This window comes from Macrosteles quadrilineatus, unplaced genomic scaffold, assembly GCF_028750875.1.
Source record: "Macrosteles quadrilineatus isolate MER2022 unplaced genomic scaffold, UCM_ALF_1.0 Scaffold_9__3_contigs__length_116548681, whole genome shotgun sequence".
Lineage (NCBI taxonomy): Eukaryota > Metazoa > Arthropoda > Insecta > Hemiptera > Cicadellidae > Macrosteles > Macrosteles quadrilineatus.
In genome coordinates, this window is record NW_026542602.1 from 32,307,975 (window position 1) to 32,334,962 (window position 26,988).

Consider the following 26,988-nt stretch of genomic DNA (forward strand, 5'->3'; position numbering starts at 1 on the left):
TATGTAAATCTTACTAATATTATAAATGTGAAAGTTTGTGTGTTTGTTTGTTTGTTTGTTTGTTTGAAGTTCAATCACGCCTTAACTACTGGACGGATTGGGCTGAAATTTGGCATGATGATAGCTCTCATTCCCGGTTAACATATAGGCATATTTTTATCTCCAAAATCCTTTCGGGCTCCGCCCCAGTGGCTCTGTAGTTACCCATGTTAACCTTATGAGTATTCATATTTAAAGGGAATTAAATAATTTAGTCAGCTGTTTCAACTTAAAAAGTTGGTTCTATGATATGCAAAATCATTAAAAAGTGATAAGATTTACCAACAGGGTGCAGCACTATATTGTAAAGCATTTATGAAAACAGCTAATTTGAACTAAGCAGCAACAAAAAACTGCTATACGCAATGAGAACTAACTGTCAAAGTATGATTGTTTACAGTTATATTTCTGTTGTTAATTTTATGAATAATTTTGAGTTTTTCTAATTTTTGATAATTTATTTATATACATTGTTTAGGTGAAGTGGTAGAGCATTATGGCCATGGTAGATGTGTAATACTATAGAATACTGTAAATTTAAAGAAGCAAATTTTATCAAACTGTGTCCACCCTCATTGCAATTTTATACTTATATGCCAACCCCGTACGAAGGACGGGTACTCTGCTAGTACTATATAATTGGTATAAAATATACCAACACCTTTATAAGGTAGGAAACAGGTGACCCTAAAGGGAGTGGTTATTAAAGGATCTTATTATTACACTATTTAGATATTTTAATTTTGTATACGATTTTACTATGGTAAAAACTGTTTTGATTCGAAATCATGAAAATTAATTAAATTAGCCAGTTTATGTAAAACTATAATATGCGACTTTTATGAGAACAACCTAAATGAAAAGAAACTTATAAAGCAAATAAATTTTATATTATTTATAGGCAGAATTCCTGGTGTAATTTTATGTTCCATCTTTCCACAAATATTTGTGTGTCAAAAAAATATTTTTGTTATAATTTTAAATTATAAATTCCATATTTTATATTTATGTTCTAAATGGCGAATCACACTTTCTGTTGAATAAAAACGCTTATAAATGTATTCTTCAAATCATAGTAATAAAGTTTGGTAGTAAGTATGTTTAATAGTTAAAGTTGAAAATAGTTAATCCTTTTAAACTTAAATTTTCATCCATAGTTACTTTCAGAAAACGTTTTTCCACCAGATAAACTATTTCAAAAGAGATAAAAATATGAATGAATAATGCGGTACAAGAGGGCGAGGTGGAGGATTGTTAACACATGAATAGCAGAGGGATGAGAGACTCTTGCAAATTGAATGTAAATTGCTCGTGTTTTTATTCTTTTATTTGTCTTTTCCCATTCCTAGGGCACTTGAACATTGGCTCTTCATTCAATTTGTTAGTTAAATCTTCCATTCATGAGATTTAGTAATTGTGAGTAATTAGTTTTATTTGATGCATATTTTACCTTACAATAATTATTAGGGATTGTGCCAATATATATAAAAAAAAATAAATAACTAGTTTTAACAAGGTGTATAAATGTTATTTTACGTTGTCACTTGTTAGTGTTTTTCGAATGAGATGTTACAGATATTTCGAGCACAAAATTGAATCCAAGCTGATGCTATTGAAGTATTTATCTTTTTTTATTAAACAACAACTGATATAATGTCTGTTTTGTTGTTTTAGAGGAGGAAAACTTCTGAGAAAATAATTTAAATTAATGCAGTCAAATTTTTTGTGGGAGATGCATCTGTATTATATCCTTGTTACACAGGTTTTGATATCAAAGAAAATCCCTACTGAAATAAAATCAAGAACTAAGTTAAACTCATTTAATCATAGAACAAAACATAACATTATTTGTTTACATGTTCATAATAAACATAAAACCAAATTATCAGCTGATTCCAATATATTACACTTTTCCCTCCTCATCGTCTACCGCACCTTCTCTTCTTCGCAGTTGATCCAAATGTTTTCTTTTTATCACTCCACCACACATGACTTCATACGAGTATAAGCCATTGCGTTTGACTATGGTTCCTGCTATCCAACCAGGGTTATTCTCTTTTTTAATCCATACTTCTTCCCCTTCACTGAATGCTCTTAAGGTTTTCTTTTGAGTTGGATTTTGTTGTTCCTTCCAAATTTTCAGATCTAATTGTTGTCTAAGGTTTGGTTTCATGTTGTCCAACATAGTTGGCATTCTTCGACCAAGAAACAACTCTGCAGGGGCTCGTCCTGTTGTTTTTTGTGGGGCATTTCTGTAACTGAACAACACATTTTGCAATGCCAATGAAGAATCATTAATTTCTTGTTTTGTTGTTCTGTAACGCCTTTTCAAAGTCCCTATTAGACGTTCAACTAAGCCATTACTTCTAGGATGATAAGGAGTAGTTCTTATATGTCGAATTGAATGTCTCTTGAAAAATGCTTCCATTTCAGTAGAGACAAACTGTGGCCCGTTGTCAGTTACTACTTGTGATGGTATCCCATACCTGCTCATCCACGATCTTAATCTTTGAATTATGGCAGTTGAAGTCGTTGTTCTTAAACATTCAACTTCTGCCCACTTAGATAGCGCGTCAATCCCTACTAACCACATTACTCCATCAACTGGTCCAGCTAAATCCAAATGAACTCTTTCCCACACTTTTTCAGGAATGTTCCATGGATAGACCGGGACTTCTTCAATGTTTCCTCTGTTTTCTTGACATGCTTCACAAGTCTTAACATGCATTTCAACGTCTTTGTCAATGTCAGGCCACCATACATAGTATCTGGTAATTGATCTCATAGCTGAAATTCCAGGATGGCCACAGTGCAAAATTCTCAAGATTTTCTTTCTCATATTTGTTGGCACAACAACTCTACCAAACCACATCAAAACACCATCTTCAACTGATAATTCTTCTTTCCTTTGTTTAAATGTTTTAATGTTATCTGGTACCTTCTCTGGCCATGCATTTAGCACATAACTTTGTACTAATTTTATCTCCTTGTCCAAACTGCTGTTATGTTTGAGTTCCTTATAGGACACCAATGTCTCAACTTTATCCATGTTTAAAAACTTTATGTCCCTTACATCGGTAGCTTCTTCTCTGATTCTGATGGGAAGACGGGATAGTGCATCAGCACAAACGTTTTCATCTCCTTTCCTGTACTTGATTTGAAAATTGTACTGATTAAGTTCTAGGGCCCATCTCACCAACCTATTGTTCATTACCTTTGGAAGATTCCGGTTTTCTCCAAATATTCTTTGAAGGGGTTTATGATCGGTGACAAGTGTGAAGCTTCGTCCATATACATATTGGTGAAACTTTCTTACAGCAAATAAAATTGCAAGTGCTTCTCGATCAATATTCGAGTATCTTTTCTCAGCATCTGAAAGAGTTCTGCTAGCATACGCGATTGGTTTTTCCAGACCATATTCACACTTGTGCATTAGGACACTCCCAAGACCGTCTTCTGACGCATCACACACCAACACTAGAGGTTTGGATTCATCATATGGAACAACTGTGTCTTCTTCCGAAAGAATCATTTTGACCTTTGTAAATACTTCATCTTCTTTCTCTGTCCAGATCCATTTCGATCTGTTGCTGGTAAGTCGATGTAACCTTGAGCACAGCGCATGCAACCTAGGGATAAACCTTTCATAATAGTTTATGGATCCTAAAAAAGACCTAAGCTGTTTGACATTTGTAGGTTTAGGTGCCTTTTGTATTGCTTCAATCTTCTCTTTTGTTGGATGGATACCCCGTTCATCGATAATGTGTCCAAGATAGGTGACTGAATTCTGCATGAATCTACATTTTTCTTTCTTCGCTTTTAGCCCTGCGTCACTCATTCGTTTTAATACTTCCTTTAAGTTCATGAGGTGTTCTTCTTTGTTTCGGCCCGTAATGATTACATCATCTAGAAGTACCCCCACTTGTGGTATCCCTTCAAGGAGCTTCTCCATGTATTCCTGAAAGATACCTGGGCTGGAGGTTATACCAAATGGTAGTCTCTTGTATCTATAGTATCCAACGTGCGTGGATATTACCAGATATTTTCTGTCTTCCTCCGATACTTCCATTTGGAGATATGCATCTCTCAAGTCGACAACTGAATACTGCTTCCCTCGAGATACTTTATTCGTCAGTTCCTCAAAAGTTGGCAAAAGTGTTGTATGGGTAATGATGTTTGGGTTTAAGGTTACCCGAAAATCTCCACATATTCTAATTGTGCCATTTTCCTTCTCAACATTTACTGTTGGTGTTGCCCATTCGATAGGAGTTTTGGAAGGATCTACCTTTTCTATAACACCATCACTTACCAGTCTGTTTAGTTCTTGCTCAACTCTACTTCTTAGTGGAAAAGGCACTCTGCGAGCAGGAAAACACCTAGGCTCTGAGTCACTCTTAACATGTATCTTCGCCTGATAGCCTTTAATTGTTCCCAATTCTTTCTTAAATACGTCACTAAACTCTGAAATAACTTGGTTAATTTCCTCTTCGGTTACTGTAGAAGCATTTTCATCTTTATTGGTGTTATCCAACTTACGAATCGTAACACTAGGTGGTAATTTCATGTTGAAGGCAAGCATCCATGGTAATCCAAACAAAGGAGATTCGTTTCCATTTACCACAGCCGCCTTAAGTTTCCTAATCTGTCCATCAACTTTAACATTAACTTCACACTCTCCTAAAACATCCAGGGTATTGTTTCCATAAGCGACAAATTTTGTTTTACATGCCCTCAAATTTGGTGATCCAATTTGTTTCCACAGGGGTGCATCAATCATTGATGCTCTAGCTCCTGAATCAAACTCCATGGTTGTTGGTACTTCATTTAGGGTAACATTAATTTGTGCTCTTGGGATCTTCCTATTAGGTTTAAGTTCAGAAATTCCTAACTGTACCTCTTCTTCCTCAGATTTTATGTCTGTGTCGTTGATTTGGTTCAAATAGGCCTTTTTTGAACGACAATGTCGCGGAAAATGACCCATCTTTCCACAGAAGTGACATTGTTTTGTCTTTTTGGTTCCACATTGTCGTGAGAAATGACCTTGCTTTCCACATGAAAAACACTTAGACTTTTGAGCTGGACAAAATTCTTCACTGTGTACTAGTCCACACTGATTACAATCTTCTGTAGAATGGCTGTATGTTTCTTTTGCCAAAGATCTATTTTTCTTATCATAGTTATGTACCTTGTTAATTACAGGCATAGCTTCTTCTAAAATATTCATTTCCCGCTTAGCTCTATCCATCGCTTCAGCTAAATCTACCAACTCATTTAAAGTTAAACGTGAACCATCTTTATTTATGCCTTCTGGCCACCTTTGCCTGATTTCAACTTCAAACTGTGGAAAGTTAACGCCACCAGCAAATCTATCCCTTACTCTTTCCTCAAAATACCTGTCGTATTTACAGTAGGAGGCTAACTCTTTTAAACGCAAGACGAAATTTGAAAAACTCTCATCATTTCCTCTCACACATTTTTCAAAGTCTAGTCTCGCTGCAAAGATTGTTTTACTAGGTTTATAAACACACCAAAATGTATCAATCAGTTCAGTCATTGGTATGTCATAAATTTGCCTAGGTAAAACGAAGTTAGATACCTTTTTGAGGGGTACAGGTCCAACATATGCTAGAAGAAGATCCCTTCTTGCCTCCTCAGTTTCATTACTGTCATCACCCAATCCCTTTACCTTGCACATCAATTGGAAGTGAGCTTCATAATCCTCCCAGTTCAATTTTTCATCATAGGGTTCTATTGAAAACTTTTCCATTCTCTTTCGCACCTCTTCTTTATTGTTCCAACCAATATCTTCACATCTTTGGGTTCGTTTTTTATTCATCGTCGCCAGTGAAATAAAATCAAGAACTAAGTTAAACTCATTTAATCATAGAACAAAACATAACATTATTTGTTTACATGTTCATAATAAACATAAAACCAAATTATCAGCTGATTCCAATATATTACACCTACAGAGCACGTTTCCTTTCAACTTCTGTGGCACTGTATCACATGAATACATTTGTTGATGAACAGATCTATAAGAAATCATTCTGAAAAAAAAAAAGAATTAAAACTCTATACACAGTTTTGAACTCATAAAGAAAATCAATCAACATTTTAAATGGACTTTTTATAATATTGACTATTTTCTTTATGAATAACTAAACAAAATACGTTGTCTTACCTCTTCCATCTTAAGTAAATATTCTATATTCAAACGTTTTATATAGTTTTGTAAACGTTTAAGCTCACAACAAGTCAAAACGTCAAAATAAACAATTAACCTAAAAATAACATCGCAAAACAAGATGAAATAATACAAATAATGACAGCTGCTATAACCCTATATTATTTGTATGTTTTAGCCTATGTGGTGCAAGCATTTATAATGATGAGCTTACAAATAAGCTAATCAGCACTTAGTTGATGAAATTTTGACAGACGAAATAAGATGATTTTATTATACGTAGTCCAGGTAATGTGGAATGGATTGTATGCGGAAATTATATATCTGTACTTTGTAGTGTATTACAATAATAATGATAAGTATTTATTAATTAAAATTAGATTATTAACAAAAGATGAATATTATTTTGTATTACGTGTATGAGATATCAAGTACTATTAGAAGTATAATATTACAAACCCCGCCAACATTCGCAATGTTCACATACAGATAAAAGGTGTTGAGACACTACAAACAGTTCACGATCTGTTCGTGTAGTGCGGCCATCTGGTTATATTTATGGCAATTGTTTTACATATAAATGACATCAAACTGCCTTGCATGCTACTTTTACAATATGTATTATTACCATTGTAAAATGGTTGTCTAGTTTGTATTGTTAGATGGGAAAGCAAAATACGTTTCAAGTTTTAGTTGCTGTATGCAGTTGTATTCTATGGTTCTTATAGGTAGGTGTTTTGAGTTTTTTAGGATAAAAAATTTAATTTAAGAAATTAAGTTACCTCTTTTTTACAAATAAGTATTTATTCTAATGAAATTTTTTGCTAATTGATTATAAGGCCATGTTATTTTAAAATGAATAATGGAGAAAAAATACCGTTGCTGAATACAGTGTGTAAATTAAATCTTGAAACAAATCTGTATTTTTAAAATCGTAATAGATAGAAATATTATGTTTGTAGCATTGATTCTTAACTGAGATTCCGCAATTTTTTACACCAAAAAATTGTTTAACCCCTTTAACAGGGTAGGAGGTTGGGGTGACTTATTATTTTCAAATATCAACCCCTATTGGGTGACCCCTCATTTTGAAGGGCTTGTCAAAAGAAACACAATGACGCAAACCCGAGTTGAATATCTCACCCTTAGCCAAAAGGGCATGTAGCCTATTCCAAAATGGGTGCTTTTTCACATAAACCAAATTTTGGAATACCCGCCACTTAGGCTAGGGATGAAATATCTACCTCGGGTTTGCGTCGTTGTATTTCTTTTGACACATCCTTCAAAATGAGGAATCACTCAATAGGGGTTGTTATTAAAAAAAAAAATCACCCCCACCCCCTACCCTGTTTGAGGGGTTAAAAAATATTGTTGATGTAAAAAATTGTGGAACCTATGTTAACAATCAATTCCACAAACAGAATATTTCTATCTACTTCGGTTTTAAAAATACAGATTTGTCTACATTTTTGTGAAATTGGTATTGGGGCTTTTTCACATACAGTAAATCAAATTTTGGAATACCTGACATTTTGGCTAGGGGTGAGATATCCACCTTGGGTTTGCGTCATTGTGTTTTTTTTGACAAGCCCTTCAAAATGAGGGGTCACTCAATAGGGGTTGCTATTTTAAAAAAATAAGTCACCCCCTACCCCCTACCCTATTAGGGGGGTTAAAAAATATGTTCATGTACAAAATAACGGAATCTTTGTTAACAATCAATGCCACAAACAGAATATTTCTATATATTTCAGTTTAAAAAATACAGATTTGTTTTAATACTTAATTTAGACACTGTAGGCTATATTAATAATCTTTTTTATACACAAATGTTTTGTTTACTAATAAACAAATTATTTTTGATAATTTTTCTTAAATAAAATTAACATAACAAAACAATTCAATGTAAAATCCATTTAACATTGAACAAATATTCCTTGCAGAGCAGAAAACAATAGCATAATCCATATAATAATAGGCAAGCATGTTTCTTTAAAACATTTTTTCTCAGTTCGTGTACATGGCAGGGAAAATCTACGCATACTGTTGGAAAGATATTTTCCTGTAGATGTGCAGAATCCCTTTGTGAATTAAAATAGGCTCAAAAATAAGCACAAAAAAGGAATTTAAAATTTAAAAAAATATTAACATGGTTCTTATGGGTTGCCATGCTGGTGACGAAATAACAATGAAATATAAACAGAAAATCAAAACAAATGGAGAAAATTCCAATCACATGTTAGTTTACAGCGTGGGGTGAAAATAGAGAAGTTTGCACAATAGATATTTTTGGTCGAGTTTTCAACCACGGGACGACCTCTAGTATAATATTAAAAGGCGCTAATTAAGTCTTGGTTGAAAAGTAGTGACATAGATACTGTAATAAGATCATTTGCTCACAAAAGTATATTAATTAACTGGGAAAATAATAAAGTACCCATGTACATATAATATTTGGACTAGTCTTACGTTTCCACAATATTTACTATCCATTCTTATCAATATGCCACACAGCTTTTTTATAAACAGCCTTCTGAAAAACTTGAACTTGAATATGTTACATTGTTACATATTATAAGTAATAAAATTATCGGAAAAAACACTGCATACATTTATTTTATTTTTATTTAAGAGGCAACCAGGATCTTTTTAGAAACCTTGCTGAAGAAACAGTGGTTTTGTAAGTGAATCCTTGCGAAAGGGCATATTTAATTTACAAAGGCCCAGAATATTCAGTAAACCTATCCTCTTCCTTTGAGCTACATTACACACAGTTGAGCTTTATGGCTTTACTCATCAACCAGTGGATTGTGCGGCTTACTTTTAGATCAAATTGTAATGTTTGCTGAATATTATTACACAATTTTCCAGGTAAGTGGGTTAGTAGGTTAGAAGGTTGAAAGAGTTGTTATAACCCTTTTAGTATAATCCGGTACAGTATAGTATAGTATAGAATAGTTTAGCAGGCAAAATACTGTAGTTCTTTGTTACTACAAGAGAAAGGTACATTTGCTTGCTTGTTTGGTTCTATTATACTGTCTTCTTACAAACACTGGTATGATTCCATTTAAATTTTCTTGACTCTAAAATAAGTTGTTGAGACGTTTAGTTATAGTAGAGACATTAAAGAGAGTTCTAGAGGCATTTTATGTTTTTTAAACTGGCATAAACCTTCAAGATATAAATTCTTAAATTTTAAATTACACCAAGTAGAGTTTTTTTTTAAACGTTGGTCTCTTCTACCTTGACAATAAGTTTCATTAAGACCGGTTAGAACAGTACAAAGATAATGAACGTTACCATGTAAAACACAAAATAATGGCGGATACCTGATTAACAAAGTTATTTTGGAAAAAATTCATTATTGATTTTCTCTAGATTTTTACCCATAGAACCATTTCCTCGGAGTTTAGTTGTTTCCTTAAGGGACTCCCTGTATTACTCAGTTTTTTATCTATTAAACAAATGGGCTATTTTTTCCAAATATGTTTTTATACGGAATAAATATTATGCCAAAAAGTATACCATGTTAATAATCCCTGATAAAGGGTGTCAAAGCCATAGTAACGCTATAAAGGGGTGGGATAGGTAATTAAATCACTAGATCCACTCAAGTGCTCTCTTATCCCATGAGGACTAGTGGCTACAAAAGCAATCATTATAAAATTTTCCTCCCACTGGGAATTTAAATTGCATTTGTGGTGTTCTTTGTCTGTATCTAGTTGAAGTAAAGGTATCCCTGATGTCAATTTATTTTACTGGTGAGTTGAGTGTTCTTTTAGCTAATTTGTAGCAATTACCGTAGATGGCACGGTAAGACCTAGGCGCGGGACCGATGGTCTTCTTTTTGTGAAAAGTGTAAAATACAATGCTACTATAAACTAAACCTATCTAATTGATAAAAAATTATAATAAGATATTTTTAATTTTAAGGCTCATAAACTTTCAACGCCCATTTTTTGAGGTTTTTTATAAGAATTAACAAAAAATGACAAGGTTTTGTATTGATACATCTTAAAACTGTACATATATCATTTTCATAAAGGTGTATGTTGACGACGAGGTAGTGAAGTATCGAGCCAAGGGGAACATGTTTATATAAACCAGGAATGAGCAAAGACAAGTAAAAGAATGAAAACACGAACAATTTACATTCAATTTGCAAGGGTCTCTCATCCCCGAGCTATTCATGTGTTAACAACCCTCAGCTGGGCAACTCTTCTTACCTTTATACGTGGAGGAGAGTTCAGTTATCATCTTTAATCTTGTTGAAAAAATTACTTTTTACCATCCCTATATTATCTAGATGGTCTACCGGACACAATAATATGATAAGACACAAGTCATTCAGATATAAAATAAGTGTTAGAAGTTTCATGTATGCTCTCTACTGCCTGCCATTTGATGATAAATCCATATGTTTTATTAATTGTTTTTTATGATCTATTTATATTACTTGTTTACATTTAATCTTAGTCCCTAGGGAGAAAAATGCTACTTTAGACCGGCAACGCATGCATTAAAAACGGTTGTTTGGTGCAGTGTATAGCAAAAAAAGTGTTCTTTAAATTTTTTCATAAAATTGACCATTTTTTGTAATTTAAATTGTTTCATAAAATGGCCGCAATTTAAAACTTTATATTAGACCAAGGTAATTTTTGTTTATAACATAGGTCTCTTCTACCTTAAAATACTTACCAATTTCCAGAAAGAACAGTCTAAACAATCCAATGATAAAAATATCTACGTAAAAAATACAAAATGGTGAATATCTGGTTGAGAAAAAGATTTTGAAAAAGTTTTATTCTTGATTTTCTGCTTATTTTGCCCCAAGGAATCAATACGTAAATTATGTCCCCACCTTTATTAAACACCCTGTATCTAGATGATAATTCAATGTAATGCTTTTATTATCTTGAGCTAGTGAAAAACACTGAAACTTTTGAGAGAATCCTTTAAACTACCGGTACTTCACTCCAAAGTAAACTACTTTACACTAGAAGGTGTTGAGAAGCTATGAATAGTCAACCTTCATGTAGTAGCGCCATCTAGCTATGTTTATGGCGATTGTTTTACATCCAAATGACATCACAGTACCTTGCATGCTTCTTTTATAGAAGTGTGTCTTATGCTATTCTCAGGTGATTATACCATCTGGTTAAAACTGTGCTGTACTTTTTTGTCTATTTAAATAAAAAGATATTATATGATGGGACCCATGCCCAAATTGTGCATTTCAATGGAGTTCAATTCTGAGGCCAAACAAATTGTGGTAATATTTGTCAGTTAGTTGTTGTATGGCAACCTCGGTTAAAGTAATTCCATTATGTGGAGCGATGAGATGAGGAGGAGGATAATAATAACATGGAAGATTTACATTTCATTACTGTGGTTTGCCTGATATTAATTACAATATTCTTACACATGCTCACTCTGTTCAAGTCATGATTCAATTTAGCAAAATCTTTTGTATGTCATATTTTCAAATTCACAATATGCTTCAATTTCTTTTACACCACACTGAAAAGGTTTCATGTGTTTAGTAGTCTGAACATTTCTGCTACCAATACCAAATGCTACAGAGATTTTTAAAAACATTGCATTTAATTTATGTAACATATTGTGCAGACACAATCACTGTACATTTTAGTGAATTACATAATAATAAATTAGCTTAATATCTTCCCTGGAGTAGCAAACCTAAGTACTCATTAAACCAATTTTTATTTAAGAAAATATCAGCCAGTGTCACTTTGTGACTTCAAAATCAGTGATATATTTGAATAAATTAACAATTTTATATTGCTCTGAGTTAAGTTTAAAATTATCAATATTTACGTGATAATCATTAGGTAACTTATCACTGACTTGTAATTTGTTTAAGCAAACCCTAACTTAACAAGTCCTTGATTTTCACAAAGTCATTTTCTTTTTTACATTTTAAACATATAAATTTCATAATTTGATTTGAATTCACTAAAACATCAATAAAATATTACCATGAAAACACAAAATCCTTACTTATACCTTTAGCAGGGATAATAATTCGGCGAAAAAATAACTTATCTTTTGAAAATAACAACAATCAAAGCAAAGGGACAGTTTTTTTACAAAATATATGGTGTACAGAGATATCTAGTGACCCTAAGATTTATTATTCTTATAGTTTGTTTAAATATTACATTAATTTGTTTACATTTGAGCTTTTCAGGGACTTCTGTCCTTGCAAGCAACTAATTTTACTTGAATTCACTAAAAGATTACAAACTGCAACGATAACCCCATTTTCATATGGATGTAAACAAAATTGTATCATTGCCATCTGTTTTAATGTAAAAAAATTAAACTTCAGTTGATTGACAACAGAATTTAGCACTAACTTATAGGAGGAAGGGCTTTCACGGGATATCATCCAAACCATAGACAAAAAGAATTAAATATAGACTGTCAGCCATACTGTGGTTACCACCAAAAAGGCACATTTTTCTAGAGCATAAGAGCTCTAAATTGATACCCAATATGCCTATAAGAATAAATATTTTGGGATTGATTTGCTAAATACAAAATCCAACAAATTCTTTGAATATTCCTTGATTCCTTAAATTCTTTTTAATCCTTAGGGAATAAATCTTACGTTTAAGGAAATATTTTAGTGAAAATTTAATCAGGCAAATGTAAATTCGCTTAATTAGTCTTCAGGTTTGCTGCGGTGTAGGTATTTTTATTTGTTTTTACAATTCTCTAACAGTTTATTCTCTTTAGATAAATTAGAAAATGTATTTAAGCATTTCATGCTAATGAGTTAGAAACCCATTTAAAGTGTATAGAATACCTCTCTCTCAACTCTCAACCATTTCAATGTTTGAATCAGTATAGTTTTATTAAGTTGATAATAATTATATATGGATTATTAAAATGGTATGACCTATTTTATCACTAAGTATTAAATGGTGAACGTGGGGGTTAATGAGGGTCTTAACTAATTAATATAAAACCATATTTCTCCAATTTGTTAAAAAATCCAACTGTATTAGTTGTGATATTTCATTCATTTGTCACAATGTACAACCTCTCTGATTTTGGAAAACTATTTGTTGAATTGTTCAAATTGTTGAAAATTACTAACAATCAGAACTACACTAAATTACTCAAGTCGCTGAGTTAAAACAGTTTTTAGTTTAAGGCATTGTGTTAATAACACAAACAGATAAATTTTAGAAAGTTTATTCAGAGCATTTTGTTTTATTCAATCCCCTACACAATCTACGTTTCACAATAACAGTTTGCATGCTCTACCAGAAAGAAATCAGCGTTTATTTAATTGCTCACTTTGCATGTGTAACTTATGGACTTAACCACCCGTTGCTGTGCTGATTACCATGATAAGTAGCGATCATTGATTTCTTTTTCTTGGCTACAAGCTGTTTTTGTTTTCCTTTGTAAATTACTCCACTATGTCAACACCTCTTGTACTTATATCATCTTAAAACAGTTTGCAACTTTTAAATGTGATTGTCGACATTTTGCTTGATTCAGAATAAAACCATAAATACTTATGTGCAAACACTTGTGATACTATAAATATACAACCAGCTATTCCACACAAAGATGTAAAACAAAAAGCATTTGGTGGTTATTGGAACGTTTAGGTCTTTTACAAAGCCTATTTTCACACCAATAGCTATTTAAATACGTCCAGCGCTTGTCATAAAAGGTTCCATTCAAAACAATGGTTTCACACTGATGCAAGATACACTGTTCATCCACATTTATTTCAGAGGTTTCAAATATTCTTTTTTATTGGTTAGCGTGTATATATTCATACAGCAAAAGGAATGATAATTATTAAGCTCTGAAGATACGAGTTGATAGAACTGATTTCCGTAAAAAGGTTAACTAGCCTAATTAAGGCTGGTTTATAATATATTGTCAATACAATAACTAATCTATTTAAGGTAGATAGCTAAATTTTATGTTGTGGTTGAAAAGAAGTCTTTTGTAGCACAAACCAGTTAAAACTCTTTCCAAAATAATCCCTTCAAGCAACTTAACTAATTAATTGCATAAAAAATTCAGTATTTTCTATTGTTTAAATGTAATTTTCAGATTTTTATGCTAATATTATGTTCTACACGCTCTCAGGGATAGTCTATAAAGCACCTTTTACCTTATGAGTATCAAATGAGTCAATCACAGCACTTATGCTGTCAATAGTCACAGACAAATGGTGATATGTCTTCATGTACAAAGCGTCCAGATATTCTTGCTTTTTTATTTTCTCTTCAAGTTTTTCTTCTGGCACTCCCGATGCTCTGATATCAAATGTTTCCCTGAACTGAGATTCTCCTTGTAAAGTTTTCTCATCTGTAAAACTTGAAGATGTGTGAGATTTCCTTTTGGTCTTCCTGCCACTTTTGGATTTTAATTTTGAGGAGCGAGGAGTTCTCACTGAAATTTTACTTTCATCTCTTAGACTGAGAGAGCTTGATAGTCTAAGAGGAATTTTCAAAATACACTTAAGACTATCACTTTCTTTTTCCAAAATGTTTATAAAACAGCTTAATAATTCACATACTGATTTGCGTTTTTCATTTGTCAGTGAGAACTTTAATTTAGGTTTCACCAGATTACAAATAGTCGCAGTAAACTCACTGATTGTTTCAGATACATCTTCTTGCAAGGCTTTTTCTGAAAGTCTTTTCCTAAGCGTTTGAACAGAAAAGTCCCAAGGTCCCTCGCTTACTCTTTTGTACAGCTCTCTAAGAGAATATACACTCTTGCTGTCATAATATAAATCAGGATTATTGAATATAAAAATTTGTTCCTCAAAGAACATCCAATCGTAAGGCAACTGTAGAGGCCTCTCGGGACGTGTTCTTTCCAAGATTTCCTTCACAGTTTTGGATACTATGTTATGTCTTGTACAAGATTCTATGTAAGAGTCGATGCGTTTCAAGTTTCCTTCAATCTCAGGTTTTTCAATAGCAACAGCTTGAAGTTCTATTGTTATGCACTCCTCTTCATCAGGTGCTTTACTGAGATAAAGTTTCCACTGTTCACAAAATACCCCAACTCTCCTAGAGTCAAAATAAAAAGATAGTTTTTCGCTTGACTTTGGTAAAATAACTCCATCGTTCTTATCAAAGAAAAATGTTTCTATATTCCTAGCAACTTTTAACGGAAGGGAGCTGTTGATAAAAGATGGCAACACTAGTTCCCAGTAATATCTCACACAGCAATCACTTGAGTTTTCAATGTTCAAAACTTTTTCATACAATTCATTGGTAAGTGAATCTCCAAAATATATGGTCCAGAAGTTTGACCATTTATCCACAATATCATCTCCAATTGAAACAGTAATAATATCTCTTACAGACTCCAAATACTCCATAGAGATATGACTTTCATTGCTACTTGCATCGCTAATCTCCAGTACATTTCCAAGGTCAAAGTTAACTGTGCGAGATTCATTAGGTATCATCTTGCAGCCTACAACCGCAAGTGTTTCTGATTGAGGCATGTGTTCTTGAAACAGATCAAGTTTGGTTCTTAAACTTTCCTTTTTCCTGTTGACATAATATGACGTGTCCCATTTTAGTTTTGGGTGTGGTAGACATTGCTCGCCCAAGAGACCTTTTTCTTTCATGATCACATCTGGAACTCCAACATATTCTACTTCTTTTGGTTGAGAACAACAATTAACTTCTGGCACCGGTCTAGATCGGTCGTATCTTTTCTGGATTGGTCGATAGATCTCCAGCTTCTCCCCATCCCCGTGAGCTCCTCCTTCCATTTCCCAGAAACAAGGATGACCTCTGTGCTTGTCAGAAAACTTAAATTCGGAAGCATCTGTGATCAGTTGTTTTTGCTGGTTAACATAGAGATTGTTCAAGTTCATGTTCATCAGTAAGCACTGCGGAGGCCTTTTCAACGTGTTGCTCAGTTTGTCTTGTTGTTCTTTGTGAATGTCGAGCCATCTCTTCCAATTTGCTAATCGTGAATAAGATTTTAGTTCTGGAGGAAAGTTCTTCTCTTGATTAAAGTTGTCTTCTTTAATTTCTCCTCTGTTTTGTTTAGTGCTGTTTTTAAAACTTATAGTTGAATCTCCTTGATTCCATAGTGATAACCATTCTGAGGGTCTTGCAGAGCTATCAGTTTCTGATATATTCATTTTATAGTCACCACAAGATTGAGCTACATCAGACTATAACGCCAGCTTAAATATTTACCCTAATGATTTGTTATGTTTCATGCTTATAGGTTATAGAGTTTGAATGGAATAACATATGATTGGAATTCAAAACAGAAAACAAAGGAATAAATAATATTTTACTAAAAAACACACTTTATTAGCCTCACTGTAGCAGCAAACTTAGGTACTCAATACACCTAATGTTACCATACTTAAATACTGTAGATTTAATTAAAAGTCAATTCAGGAAATGGAAATTCGCAGTGCAGACTAAGCGACCTGCAGGTTTGCTGCGGCAGTGTATGATTACTTAATGTGTATTATTATGTTGCAACTGACTGACGTTTTGACAAACATCAGCTGTTTAAAAGGTAGAATCTAGTGGAAGAGATTGATTTCTTCCCTTTCCACTGCCTCACTAACGGAGTATAATAACTTGAATAAAATTCAATAATGTAAACTGTACCTTGTGGAAGAACGTAGACCAGGAGCAGCTGAAGCCAGTGAATCATCCCTCACAGGATCATTTCTCCTGGAAAAAACAATTTCTTCATCACTCCATACAGAAGATCAGACAAAAAGGAGCTTGTCTCCATTACATGTGATGTCCAAGAAAACTATCTTTATCAAAACTCTAATTTAAAGAAAGGGAAAATGGATCAGTTATTTTTTTCCTTAGTATATTATCTCTTATCCCAATTTGTGTTTTTTTTTATCATTAACTCATAACGTTTAAAAACTTTAAAAATACACATTAAACATATCTTAGAAATTGACATGATGGCTTTTATATGTGTGAGCCCTTTTTATTAATTAATGAGTGAAAATTTAAAAACGTACGTTTTCATGTCCCTGGCCTTTTACTTCGTAGATACTGGATTTGTAGTTTATTATTATGTGTTTTAATATTTTTTGGGACGGGGGCAACATGTTACACACATTTATTTGGTTTTAAATAGGTTCTAGGTATTTTTTTCGTATTTTTAAAGTCTCGAAATTCACGACCAAGACGTGTCCCTAGGGTACATTTTCCAACTTTCACGCTGTTTTTATACTAATTATTCATGCCGAAATATATAAAGCCATATTTTTATGTCATCAATGGTTATTAAACTTACAAAAAAGGAGCATATTATAATTTTATTGTCATTGCAAACTGACTACCATGACAAAATAAGTCTGTCCCTTGATTTAACATCACGACCATTTGGGAAAAATTTTCAACTTTGGAGCACGACAGTGGCAAGCCTGGCGTCGATGGAGTCAGTTGGTTTTAGAGACTAGTTCGGGGTGTACGTCAGGATTGTAGTGCCGGTCGTTTCGAGTTGAAAGGAGGAATTACAAGATTAATAAAGGAAAGATTGTGTTTTTTGTAATTTTGGTGTGTCCATGACCGTACGTAGTCATTCAATGAAGTAGACATGGTGTTAATTTTTGTTAATAAGATATTTCAATTGCTAGATTAACCTAGAAGTTCACTTTGTATCCTCGAACATGAGGTGCAGGGCTACCGCCAGAACAGATCCAAATAACACGAAATTTCACGACCAAAGTTTCACGACCATCGCGGGTTTTTTCACGACCAATCCAGCCTTATGGATTTTAGTGTGTTTGGTCGTGACAATAACTTGAATATAATTGTAATTTGAACAGTTTAGTTAAATTGAAACACTTATTTTTATTATAACTAACAGTATAATTGAAGGATTGTTTAAAAAGATTTAGATTATTTCAGAAAATTCACGACCGTACCGCTTGTCCCTGACCATCACGTTTATGATTTCTATCATAAAAATTTCAAAAATTAAAATATCGTCATATTTCAATGTTTTATACACAAAAGAAGCACACCTCTATACAAACATAACGATTTTTCGGGTCTCAGGTAAGTTTTTTCGGAGTTATACAAACTTAAAGATTTTATTGGCTTTTTTTCAACTTTTTGAGTTTTTTAATTTTTTTCTAGAAAGACCAAATATACCAAAAGCTCAGTGACCTTTTTATTGTATAATGGTCATAAAAGTAAATTAGTTTATAGCAAAACATAGTTATAAAATAATATTAACTATTTTTAGTATTCATTTAAACGTCTGTTATGGTCGTGACAGGATTTTGTGTTTTTCCACTAAAGATGCTCTTTTAAAAAAAAAATACCAAAGATATTGCGTTACCATGGACATTTTATGAAACTTCAAATGTTAATGAAATAAAAATAATAATAAAAGTTTTGAAAAAAGGAGAAAAAAATGTGCAAAGTGCTTTTCCTGAAAACGTACGTTTTTAAATTTTCACTCTAATATACTTGATCGTAATCTAAAAGCTGTTACAGATTTAATGCAAAGAAAAACTATGTTTTACTCCTTAATATAGTATCATGAGTATTTTTCCTAGTAATGTATGTTGAAAGATCTAAGTATTGTAAGATAACATTTCTCATTGATCAGAAATCCTATATTTAAACAAATGTTTGCTAAAACTGTGTGAAGATTTGTTTGTGTTAAGAATTGTTTTTCAATGCTTATTTAAGAAATTTAATTCATTAACTGTCCTGATTATCGGTAACTTTAAAGAGTTTTAAGTTGACTCATAACAAGTTTATTCTTGAACCAGCATAAACCTTAATTTCATTAATTTAAAAATAGTCCAACAAGAGTTTTTTTCAGTTTTACTTCATTTACCAATCATTAAAAACTAACGAGTAATGTCCAGTGGTCGAAACTCGACCAAAAATATGTAATGTACTCACTTATCTATTTTCACCCCACACTGTAAATAAAACATGTGATTGGAGTTTCCTCCATTTGTTTTGATTTTCTGTTTATATTTCGTTGTTATTTCGTAACCAGCATAGCAACGCATAAGATCCATGTTAATTTTTTCAAATTTTTAAACTCATTTTTTGTGCTTATCTTTGAGCCTATTTAAATTTATAAAGGGATTCTGCACACCTACAGGAAAATAGCTTTCCAACGGTATGCGTAGATTTTCCCTACGATTCACACGAGCTGAGAAAAAAGGTTTTAAAGAAACATGCTTGCCTATTAATATATAGATAGATAGATAACTTTAGCTCTTCTTGCGCGTAATAACAATAATTTTATCAACTGGATAAACTTTGATAGCATTTGTGATATTTGACTGATATTAGAAAAGTAGGGCTTGTAATACAAATGTAGAAACTACAGTTATAAGCTTTGAAGTCATATAATTTGGTATTGACAAAGTAATTTGGAAAATATCAGGAGCCAATATTAAATTAATTTTAGATTAGAATCCTGTACATTAGGGTGGTGAGAAGGGGTGAAAAGCTGATGGGTAGAAAGAGAGGGGGGGTTTATAGAAGGCAACAATGCCACCCCCACCCCTGCAACCTACTGGTCCACTAGTAACATTAGACAATATGAAACCATTTTAACTGAGAACAAAATCCTGTATATTAATAAGCATATTGTTTTGGTAGAGGATCAAAGTGTATAATTTTTCTATACTTAGGTACTGTTAGTTATACTGAAATGGTAATTGATATAAATTTACCAAATTGTCAAAAAGTTAAAATGTGCTTCATACATAAAATCTTGGAAGTTTTAGCGTTAAGTGTAGTTTAGGAATACACAACAGTTTTTATTATTTTTTTCCAATGACGTAAATGAAAAATAGTTTATTTCATAATACAATCATCATTAAAACAGCTATTTTTTTAACTCTACCCAAGGTTTGCACCGAGAAAATTTTGGCAATTTGATTTTATAGCTTAAACTTACATTATGACAATTAAGATCTTTGCAAGTGCAAACTAAATAAGTACCTATCTATTAAGTGGAAGTGCTGCAACTATAAAATAGTTAGCCTAATTGATTGGTAAGTATTAGATTATCTCTTTTTGTTTGAACATTTTTTCTAGCAAAAAAAAACATTAGCCTATAACTTTATACCCAGTGCTCGATTTGCAGGGGAAATCGAGTTCTGATACCTCTCTTTTATAGGAAAGATATTGGCATAAATAGGTAATTATATTAAATGTTAATGTTCCGGCACCTCATCTCTTAAAAATCGAGCACTGTTTATATACCTATACATAAATAAATCTGTTAAATTGTATTATGGAAATTACTCTCGTAGGCCTAGCCCAATCTTCCATTAATATTTAATTATTCATTATCACAGTGACTAAACGGAGAGTTATGAAATAAACATTATTTAACACAAAATTACTGTTTTACAGATATCTTCACCAGTAATCCTCGTCTATATGTACAAATAGAAGCTCACTTGGAGGAAACTCCTTTACCAATTCATACCCGTGACGGGTCATGAAATTTGTAACACCTCTAGAACCCCCTCTAGAGTAAGAAACATTCACGGAAACGAACCCAATGTCAACCCTGTCAAAGGGAATGGTCTCTAAAATTTCCATCTCGTGGCCCGCAACACTCAGGCTGAAATAATCAATTTTCTTAATGTTCATTGCGAGTATGAAAGTGTAAAATGGATAACAAACAACCTGCACCATGTCATCTTTAGTTTCATTTGTAAGAATTTTTCCCTCAAAAGATAACGATGAATTAAAGTGAGCGACGTATGCTGAAGTGTTCAAACTCATACATACAGGAGCGATCCATGCTTTTCGATGAACTGAGATTATATTTTCAAAATGAGCAGGGTCAGCTTCTACCAGTAGACCTTTCCAGAAAAGATTTTTTTCCAGATACAGAGTGTTGGAGAGAGATACCCCATCTCTCGCGCCACACTCGAGGAAAAATCGTTCCGCTTTTGTGCTTGTCAGTTTTCTAATATGTTCGAATTTTCCAATCCCACCTCGCTCATTCTGGTATAGTTTGTATTCCTTAGAGCTTGAACATGGAGGAAGTATTTTAGAGTTCAGATCCTTCACTAATTCCGGGTCTTCTTGGTCATGGTTTGGAAGTTTCACACGGCTTATGACAGGAAAGCTTGATTTTGCTTGAGAAATTCGCTCTTTGATATTAGTGTTGTAATCATTATCTATTTCATACTCACGGAAAGTTTCTTCTAGTATTAGGCCAAAGAAAATAGTACTTGAAACTATAGATGAAATCACAAAAAATGTGCATTTAATAATTTCTAAGGATTTAGCCATTGCATTATATATCCCTTATCTTGACAAAAGTAACTTGATACGGTACAATGTCCTGTTATGTAGGCCAATGAATAACGTTTTCAATATTTTCATATTCTAAATGTGGTTTAGTGGAATGATTGATAAGTTTATTATTAGTATTTATAAATCATCAATATTAATAATTTCAATAAAAAGGTTAACTATTAGCATTTTTATAAACAAAAAATAACATATGAATGTTATAAGCCAGAACACATGTTACCAACTCCAAGTACCGGTACTCATCATACTGTTGTGTTATGCAAACAAGAAAGAAATGTTTTTAACTTGTTAGTGCAGTAGAAATAATCGAAAATATAGCTTAAGGTGGAACTAATTGCAACACAAATGATTCTTGCTGTGAATGGTAGGTAGTATGCTTCTAATCAACATACTAAAAATATACATCCGTACTGTGGCGCAAAACACGTTTTTTGGCCGCCATCTTGAAAAAAGTGTCAAAATTTTAATATTCGTAAAAATAACTTTTTGGGTATCAAATTATAGGAAATTTAATGCTGAAAATGTTATAATAGTGGTTATAAGCACCATTTAGAAATACGATCGTAGTACAAAACACCCCCGCCGCAGCAAACCTGCAGACTAAACGAATTTCCATTTGTCTTAATTGATTTTCAATTAAATCTAGTAATTCAGTTTTAAAAATCTTTGTACAACTAAATCTAGAGTTCTACTGGACCGATTTTATAACCTAATGGGTCATTGGAAAGGAATTCGTGTAGATTTTCAAATAATTATTAAAGTTTGATTTTTTAAGATTTGCTAGGTGAAACCCGTCAATGTCGACAATTAGCTTAGGTACTGTTGAGTTTGCAAGTAAGATCTTTTAACTATAAATCGATGATAGATAACTCCATTTTTAAACAATTTGGGTCGTTTATAATTTAGCAGTGTGCTTTAGGTACGTCCAATCTCAATAATCAATAATTCCAATGGAATCTGGTATTTCACTGAAGATTTTTAGATAAAAACATATAGGATAATGTAACTGCTGGAATACATTTTTAATTGAAGTAAAAATTGAAAAAAATCCAATTTAATTGTTTTCGTAGGGTTATACATTTTATAGATTAATTATGACAAATATGTGCTTGCAAAGCTTTGAGACCAAAATTATGAAAATCGGTCTGGTAGAAGAGCCAAACGAACTCGAAAAAAAAACAAATTTAACTCCCGTAAGTAATGTACAGGGAGGCAGTTTGTGCATAGCTAAAAATATACGTCAAAATGAGTGCTGATGCTTAATAGCAAATCTATGGTGCGTCCATAGCTTAAGTTTAAAGCTGGATTTACACTATGTAGCAAAACCTGCTATATAACTTTTGCTATATAACATTGCTTTATAACTTTTCTGTATGAAAAATTTACAAACAATTTTAGTGATTCTGGTGCTCGTGCTATATATGTTATATGTAGCACAACCTCATTCGCATTCCGTATCGAAATGTGCGCTGAAGAGACATTGTTCGTGGCAGCTATCGTGGTGATCTTGGAAGTCAGAGAGAGAGAGACAGACAGGAGCGAAGATTTTAGCAAGTTTTAGGTTTGACCGCTTCTTGCTTCGAGAAATAAGTACAGTGTAGCAGATTTATTACGGGACCTTAATGATTATGAATACCCTGACAATCCATAATTAAAACGCTAAATAAGGCGACGGTAACTTCAAAAACGTTTTACGTATGATCACAACGCCGGTTGTCCACGGAACAGTTCAATTAAGTTTATAATATCAATAGCCCCGATAATATCATCCCGATCTTAGGCACTGCCACTTTCCGTTTCCAGTCCATCCATTGTAAACAAAGCTCGCTGAGCAAAACCGTTCAGCGCTACATATAGCAGATGCTAGACGAAAAATATATGTATATCATTGCTACATATGGTAATGTTAGATGTAGCACGTATTTCTTTTGATATTTACCGACTCCCGATGGATAGCACAATTTTAGCTATATATAGCAGGATCTGCTACATATAGCAGTGTTATATAGCACTTTTGTAAAGTTACTTTTTCTACTTCTAGCAAATGTTATATAACATTGCTAGATGTTACACAAATCTGCAATGTAGCAGGTTTAGCTACATAGTGTAAACCCGGCTTAAGGCCAAAATTATGAAAATCGGTCTTGTAGAAGAGCTAACCCGACTCTGAAAAGAAAAACCAATCATTTTTATAGATGGCAATAATTGATTTACCAGTATGCATAATCTAACTATACGAAAAATGAGTTGATAATTTAACAGCTTATTGTTATATTGTTATTTAATTAAATTTTCTTTGATTAAATATTGTTGTTAACAATTTGCATTTGTGTTTAAAGTGGGTTTCTAATGTTAAGTGTGTGATTCTAATGTTATGAGCTTAATATGTACCAGATATTAGTGAGTAAAGTGGTGTATGGATTTCATAACCATTATTTTACTAGAGACCGTTGCATTAATTTAACCACAATGGGCTCTGTTGCTAGTCTATTAAATAAATATAACATTAGGTTTAACGAAACTAGTACCAAGGTTTGCTGCTACAAGGAAACCAATTAAGTGTGTTTTAAGTCAAATATTAATTGTTTAGTATAAAATAAATAAATCTTCAAAGTTTTATCAAAATATATCCATAAACAAGGAAACTACAACTTTTTACCATATTCTCCATAAGAATAACATGGGGATTTTAAATTTCCAATTTTTTGAATTTTCCCCGTTACCAATAATCGTACAAAACCCCTTTGATATACTTAACTATTTGTTTTATAAGCTCTTTAAAAAGGTCTAGAGATAAATTGGGAAATTTTACGTTTTAAGGGTCAAAAATGAAAAAAACTAATTTTAAAAGTATAAAATTACTTATAAATAAAAAAACTTTTCAAATGCCACATTTTTAAACGCACCTTTTTTCGCCCATAGTGCATCACCGTTAACAGTATATTTTAAATTCAACCATTATATTCTTTTCCAGCATGAAATGTTCTATAATTTGATACCAAACCAGATTTTTTAACAATAATTTAAAATTTTACACTTTTTTTTAAATGGCGACCAAAAAACCGTATTTTGCGTAACAGTACAAATGTATATTTTTAGTATGTTTTTTAAAAGAGTATTACCTACCATTTCTAACTGGAATAGTTTCTGTTGCAATTAGTTCCACCTCAAACCCTATTTCTACTGCACTATGTCCCACTAAAGTAAACATAGTATATAGACAAAGTGTTGTTTTTGTTTTAATAGTTTGAGTTTTAGGTCCCCTGAACCCAAATTTGTTTCTTGTGAGACAAGTGTGCCTGTGTGTGTGTGGATTGGTACCACAGAGCTAAAGTCCCCTGTGTAGTATGATTTTGATCAAACTTGGTACTGTGTATTATATCTCTAGGCATTTCAGTGAATTTTCCTATAGGGATTTGATTCCTACCAAAATAGTTAGAACGGTTTTGATAAATATTTAGTATGAGTATGTTATGGTACTTTAAATCCAAACAAAGAAGTACAAACCCTAATGCTGTAAAAATTACAGTAAACAAATTATTGAGTTTTTTGTGGTTATCCCTGTAACATACCATAATTACTTTCACTGTTTACCCATGATAAGGATCTGAGAAAATATTTTTCAGTTTGCTAACAACAATTATTATTTTATTTTTAGTTTTAAAATTTTTCATAGGACCTTTTCCTTGTGATCTGTGTTCAAACCTTAACAAAAAAAAAAACTATAAACCACATTCTTCAAGAAGAACTGGTATTGGAATGAATATAAATTTAAAATAAAAACTTTAACAATATTTTCAACATTTTTTATTTCACTATATTTTTAATAATAAAATTAAAAATTTTAAAAATATTGGTGAAGTTTTTTGTTACAAATTTATATAAAATAAATATTTTTGTCCATTCTTGATATTTTTGCCAGCTAAGTTACAAGTAGTAAAGGGTGAATGTTAGTAAAAGTAAAAGCTTGCCTACATAAAACCAGTTTACGATAATGACATTGGAAGTATGTTAAGGTGGAGAATGGATTATCTATTGTTTATGTAAGAGGTTTCATTTACTTGGTTGATTTGATTGAGTTTGACTTATTGTTGACTTAGCCAAGGCAAAGGCTTGTACTTTTCTTGATAAGTGCTAAATCAGCTATTAAAATAATCAAATAAAACAGATCAAGCTGAGCTATTAGTGAACAGTTATTCCATAAACAATTGGCAACTATTGGGGACATCAAAATGAAAAAGGAAAGCTGTCCCAGGTTTAGGATGGTTGTCTTACCATGCCATTTATGGTACATAGCATAGTTTATATGTTAGTCTATGGTAACAGCTACTTCCCTATGGGGAAATTGGCTAGATACATCCTAATCTTTTACAGGTTTATGTGTGTAAAGTAAAGTGAAGTACGGTAATTAAATAAAAGTGAAAAAACCTGTTCAAGGTATATTATATTACTAATCATTAATTTATCGTTCACTATCCAAAAAGTAACAAAACAATTGTTTGAACTAAAAAGTTCATAAAGAGATTTCTTAAAATCCTTTAATGACGCTCAAGTAATAACAAAAATATTTGTGGTGGTATAACACATTTTCACTACGTTCTATAATTCACTTTTTTTAAGGCTGTGTATTTTATTGGATAAGAAATGTTTATTTGTTTAATGATACCTTATGTATTTGTTTTGAAAACAATTTCTATGAAACTAATTTATGTAGCCTATATTATGGTGTAAAAGTTTATAGCCTACTATTTTAAGTAGGGGGTACTAATGAATGATTTTCATGTGCTAAAATCCTTGAAGAATGATAAAAAAATGTTGTTCTTGTTTTATGTTGTTATGTTATTTTCTTGTTTTTATTATTTTTTTATTGCATATAAAATTTTCAGACAACTAAATCTAGGTTTACTTTTACAGATTTAAAAAATGTTTGAATAAAAATTAATACGTACAAATTTATATAATTTAATTTAGAACTATTAATTGTCTTCTTTAAAAAAAAAAACCAATCTAACTTTAAAAATTCTTACAATATAAAAACTGTTTTTTACTTCCTTAAAAATTGTAAATAATATATTAAAGTAGTTATAATACCTAACTATATTAATAAATTAATAAAAATATAAAATGTACAAAATTTAAAATAACATTTTCTAGAGTGATTGTAAATTTGCTCACCATGTGGACTTAACAGACAAATTACATAGTTGTACACTAACACACAGACGGACAAATACTGCTGCAGAGCAATGAGTTGAGTTTACTTGTGTTGGGGTGATAGGGTGGGGGAGGGAGGGTAGTCAGTACCTTGATTTACCACCAGGGCAACACCAATACCCTTTGACAACATTGAACAAACTTCTTTAAAACTTCTTAAACCCTCTTGAGGATTAACTTATTTCACTTGACAGAAGGTAAGTTTAATGATTTAAT

The 26,988-nt window shown here is 32.2% G+C and overlaps 3 protein-coding genes across 3 annotated transcripts; all 3 read right to left on the reverse strand.

Moving 5' to 3' along the window:
- Nucleotides 1-1,942: 1,942 nt before the first annotated feature.
- LOC129003312 (uncharacterized protein K02A2.6-like) lies at nt 1,943-5,875 on the reverse strand. The gene has a single exon (XM_054431605.1). The coding sequence runs from the start codon at nt 5,873-5,875 to the stop codon at nt 1,943-1,945; it is 3,933 nt and encodes a 1,310-aa protein (XP_054287580.1).
- An 8,258-nt stretch (nt 5,876-14,133) lies between these two features.
- LOC129003783 (MYCBP-associated protein-like) lies at nt 14,134-16,450 on the reverse strand. The gene has a single exon (XM_054432082.1). The coding sequence runs from the start codon at nt 16,395-16,397 to the stop codon at nt 14,376-14,378; it is 2,022 nt and encodes a 673-aa protein (XP_054288057.1). The 5' UTR covers nt 16,398-16,450; the 3' UTR covers nt 14,134-14,375.
- A 4,099-nt stretch (nt 16,451-20,549) lies between these two features.
- Nucleotides 20,550-21,682, reverse strand: LOC129003784 (uncharacterized). The gene has a single exon (XM_054432083.1). It carries the CDS (start codon nt 21,532-21,534, stop codon nt 20,647-20,649), a length of 888 nt encoding a protein of 295 aa, XP_054288058.1. The 5' UTR covers nt 21,535-21,682; the 3' UTR covers nt 20,550-20,646.
- Between the last annotated feature and the right edge of the window lie 5,306 nt (nt 21,683-26,988).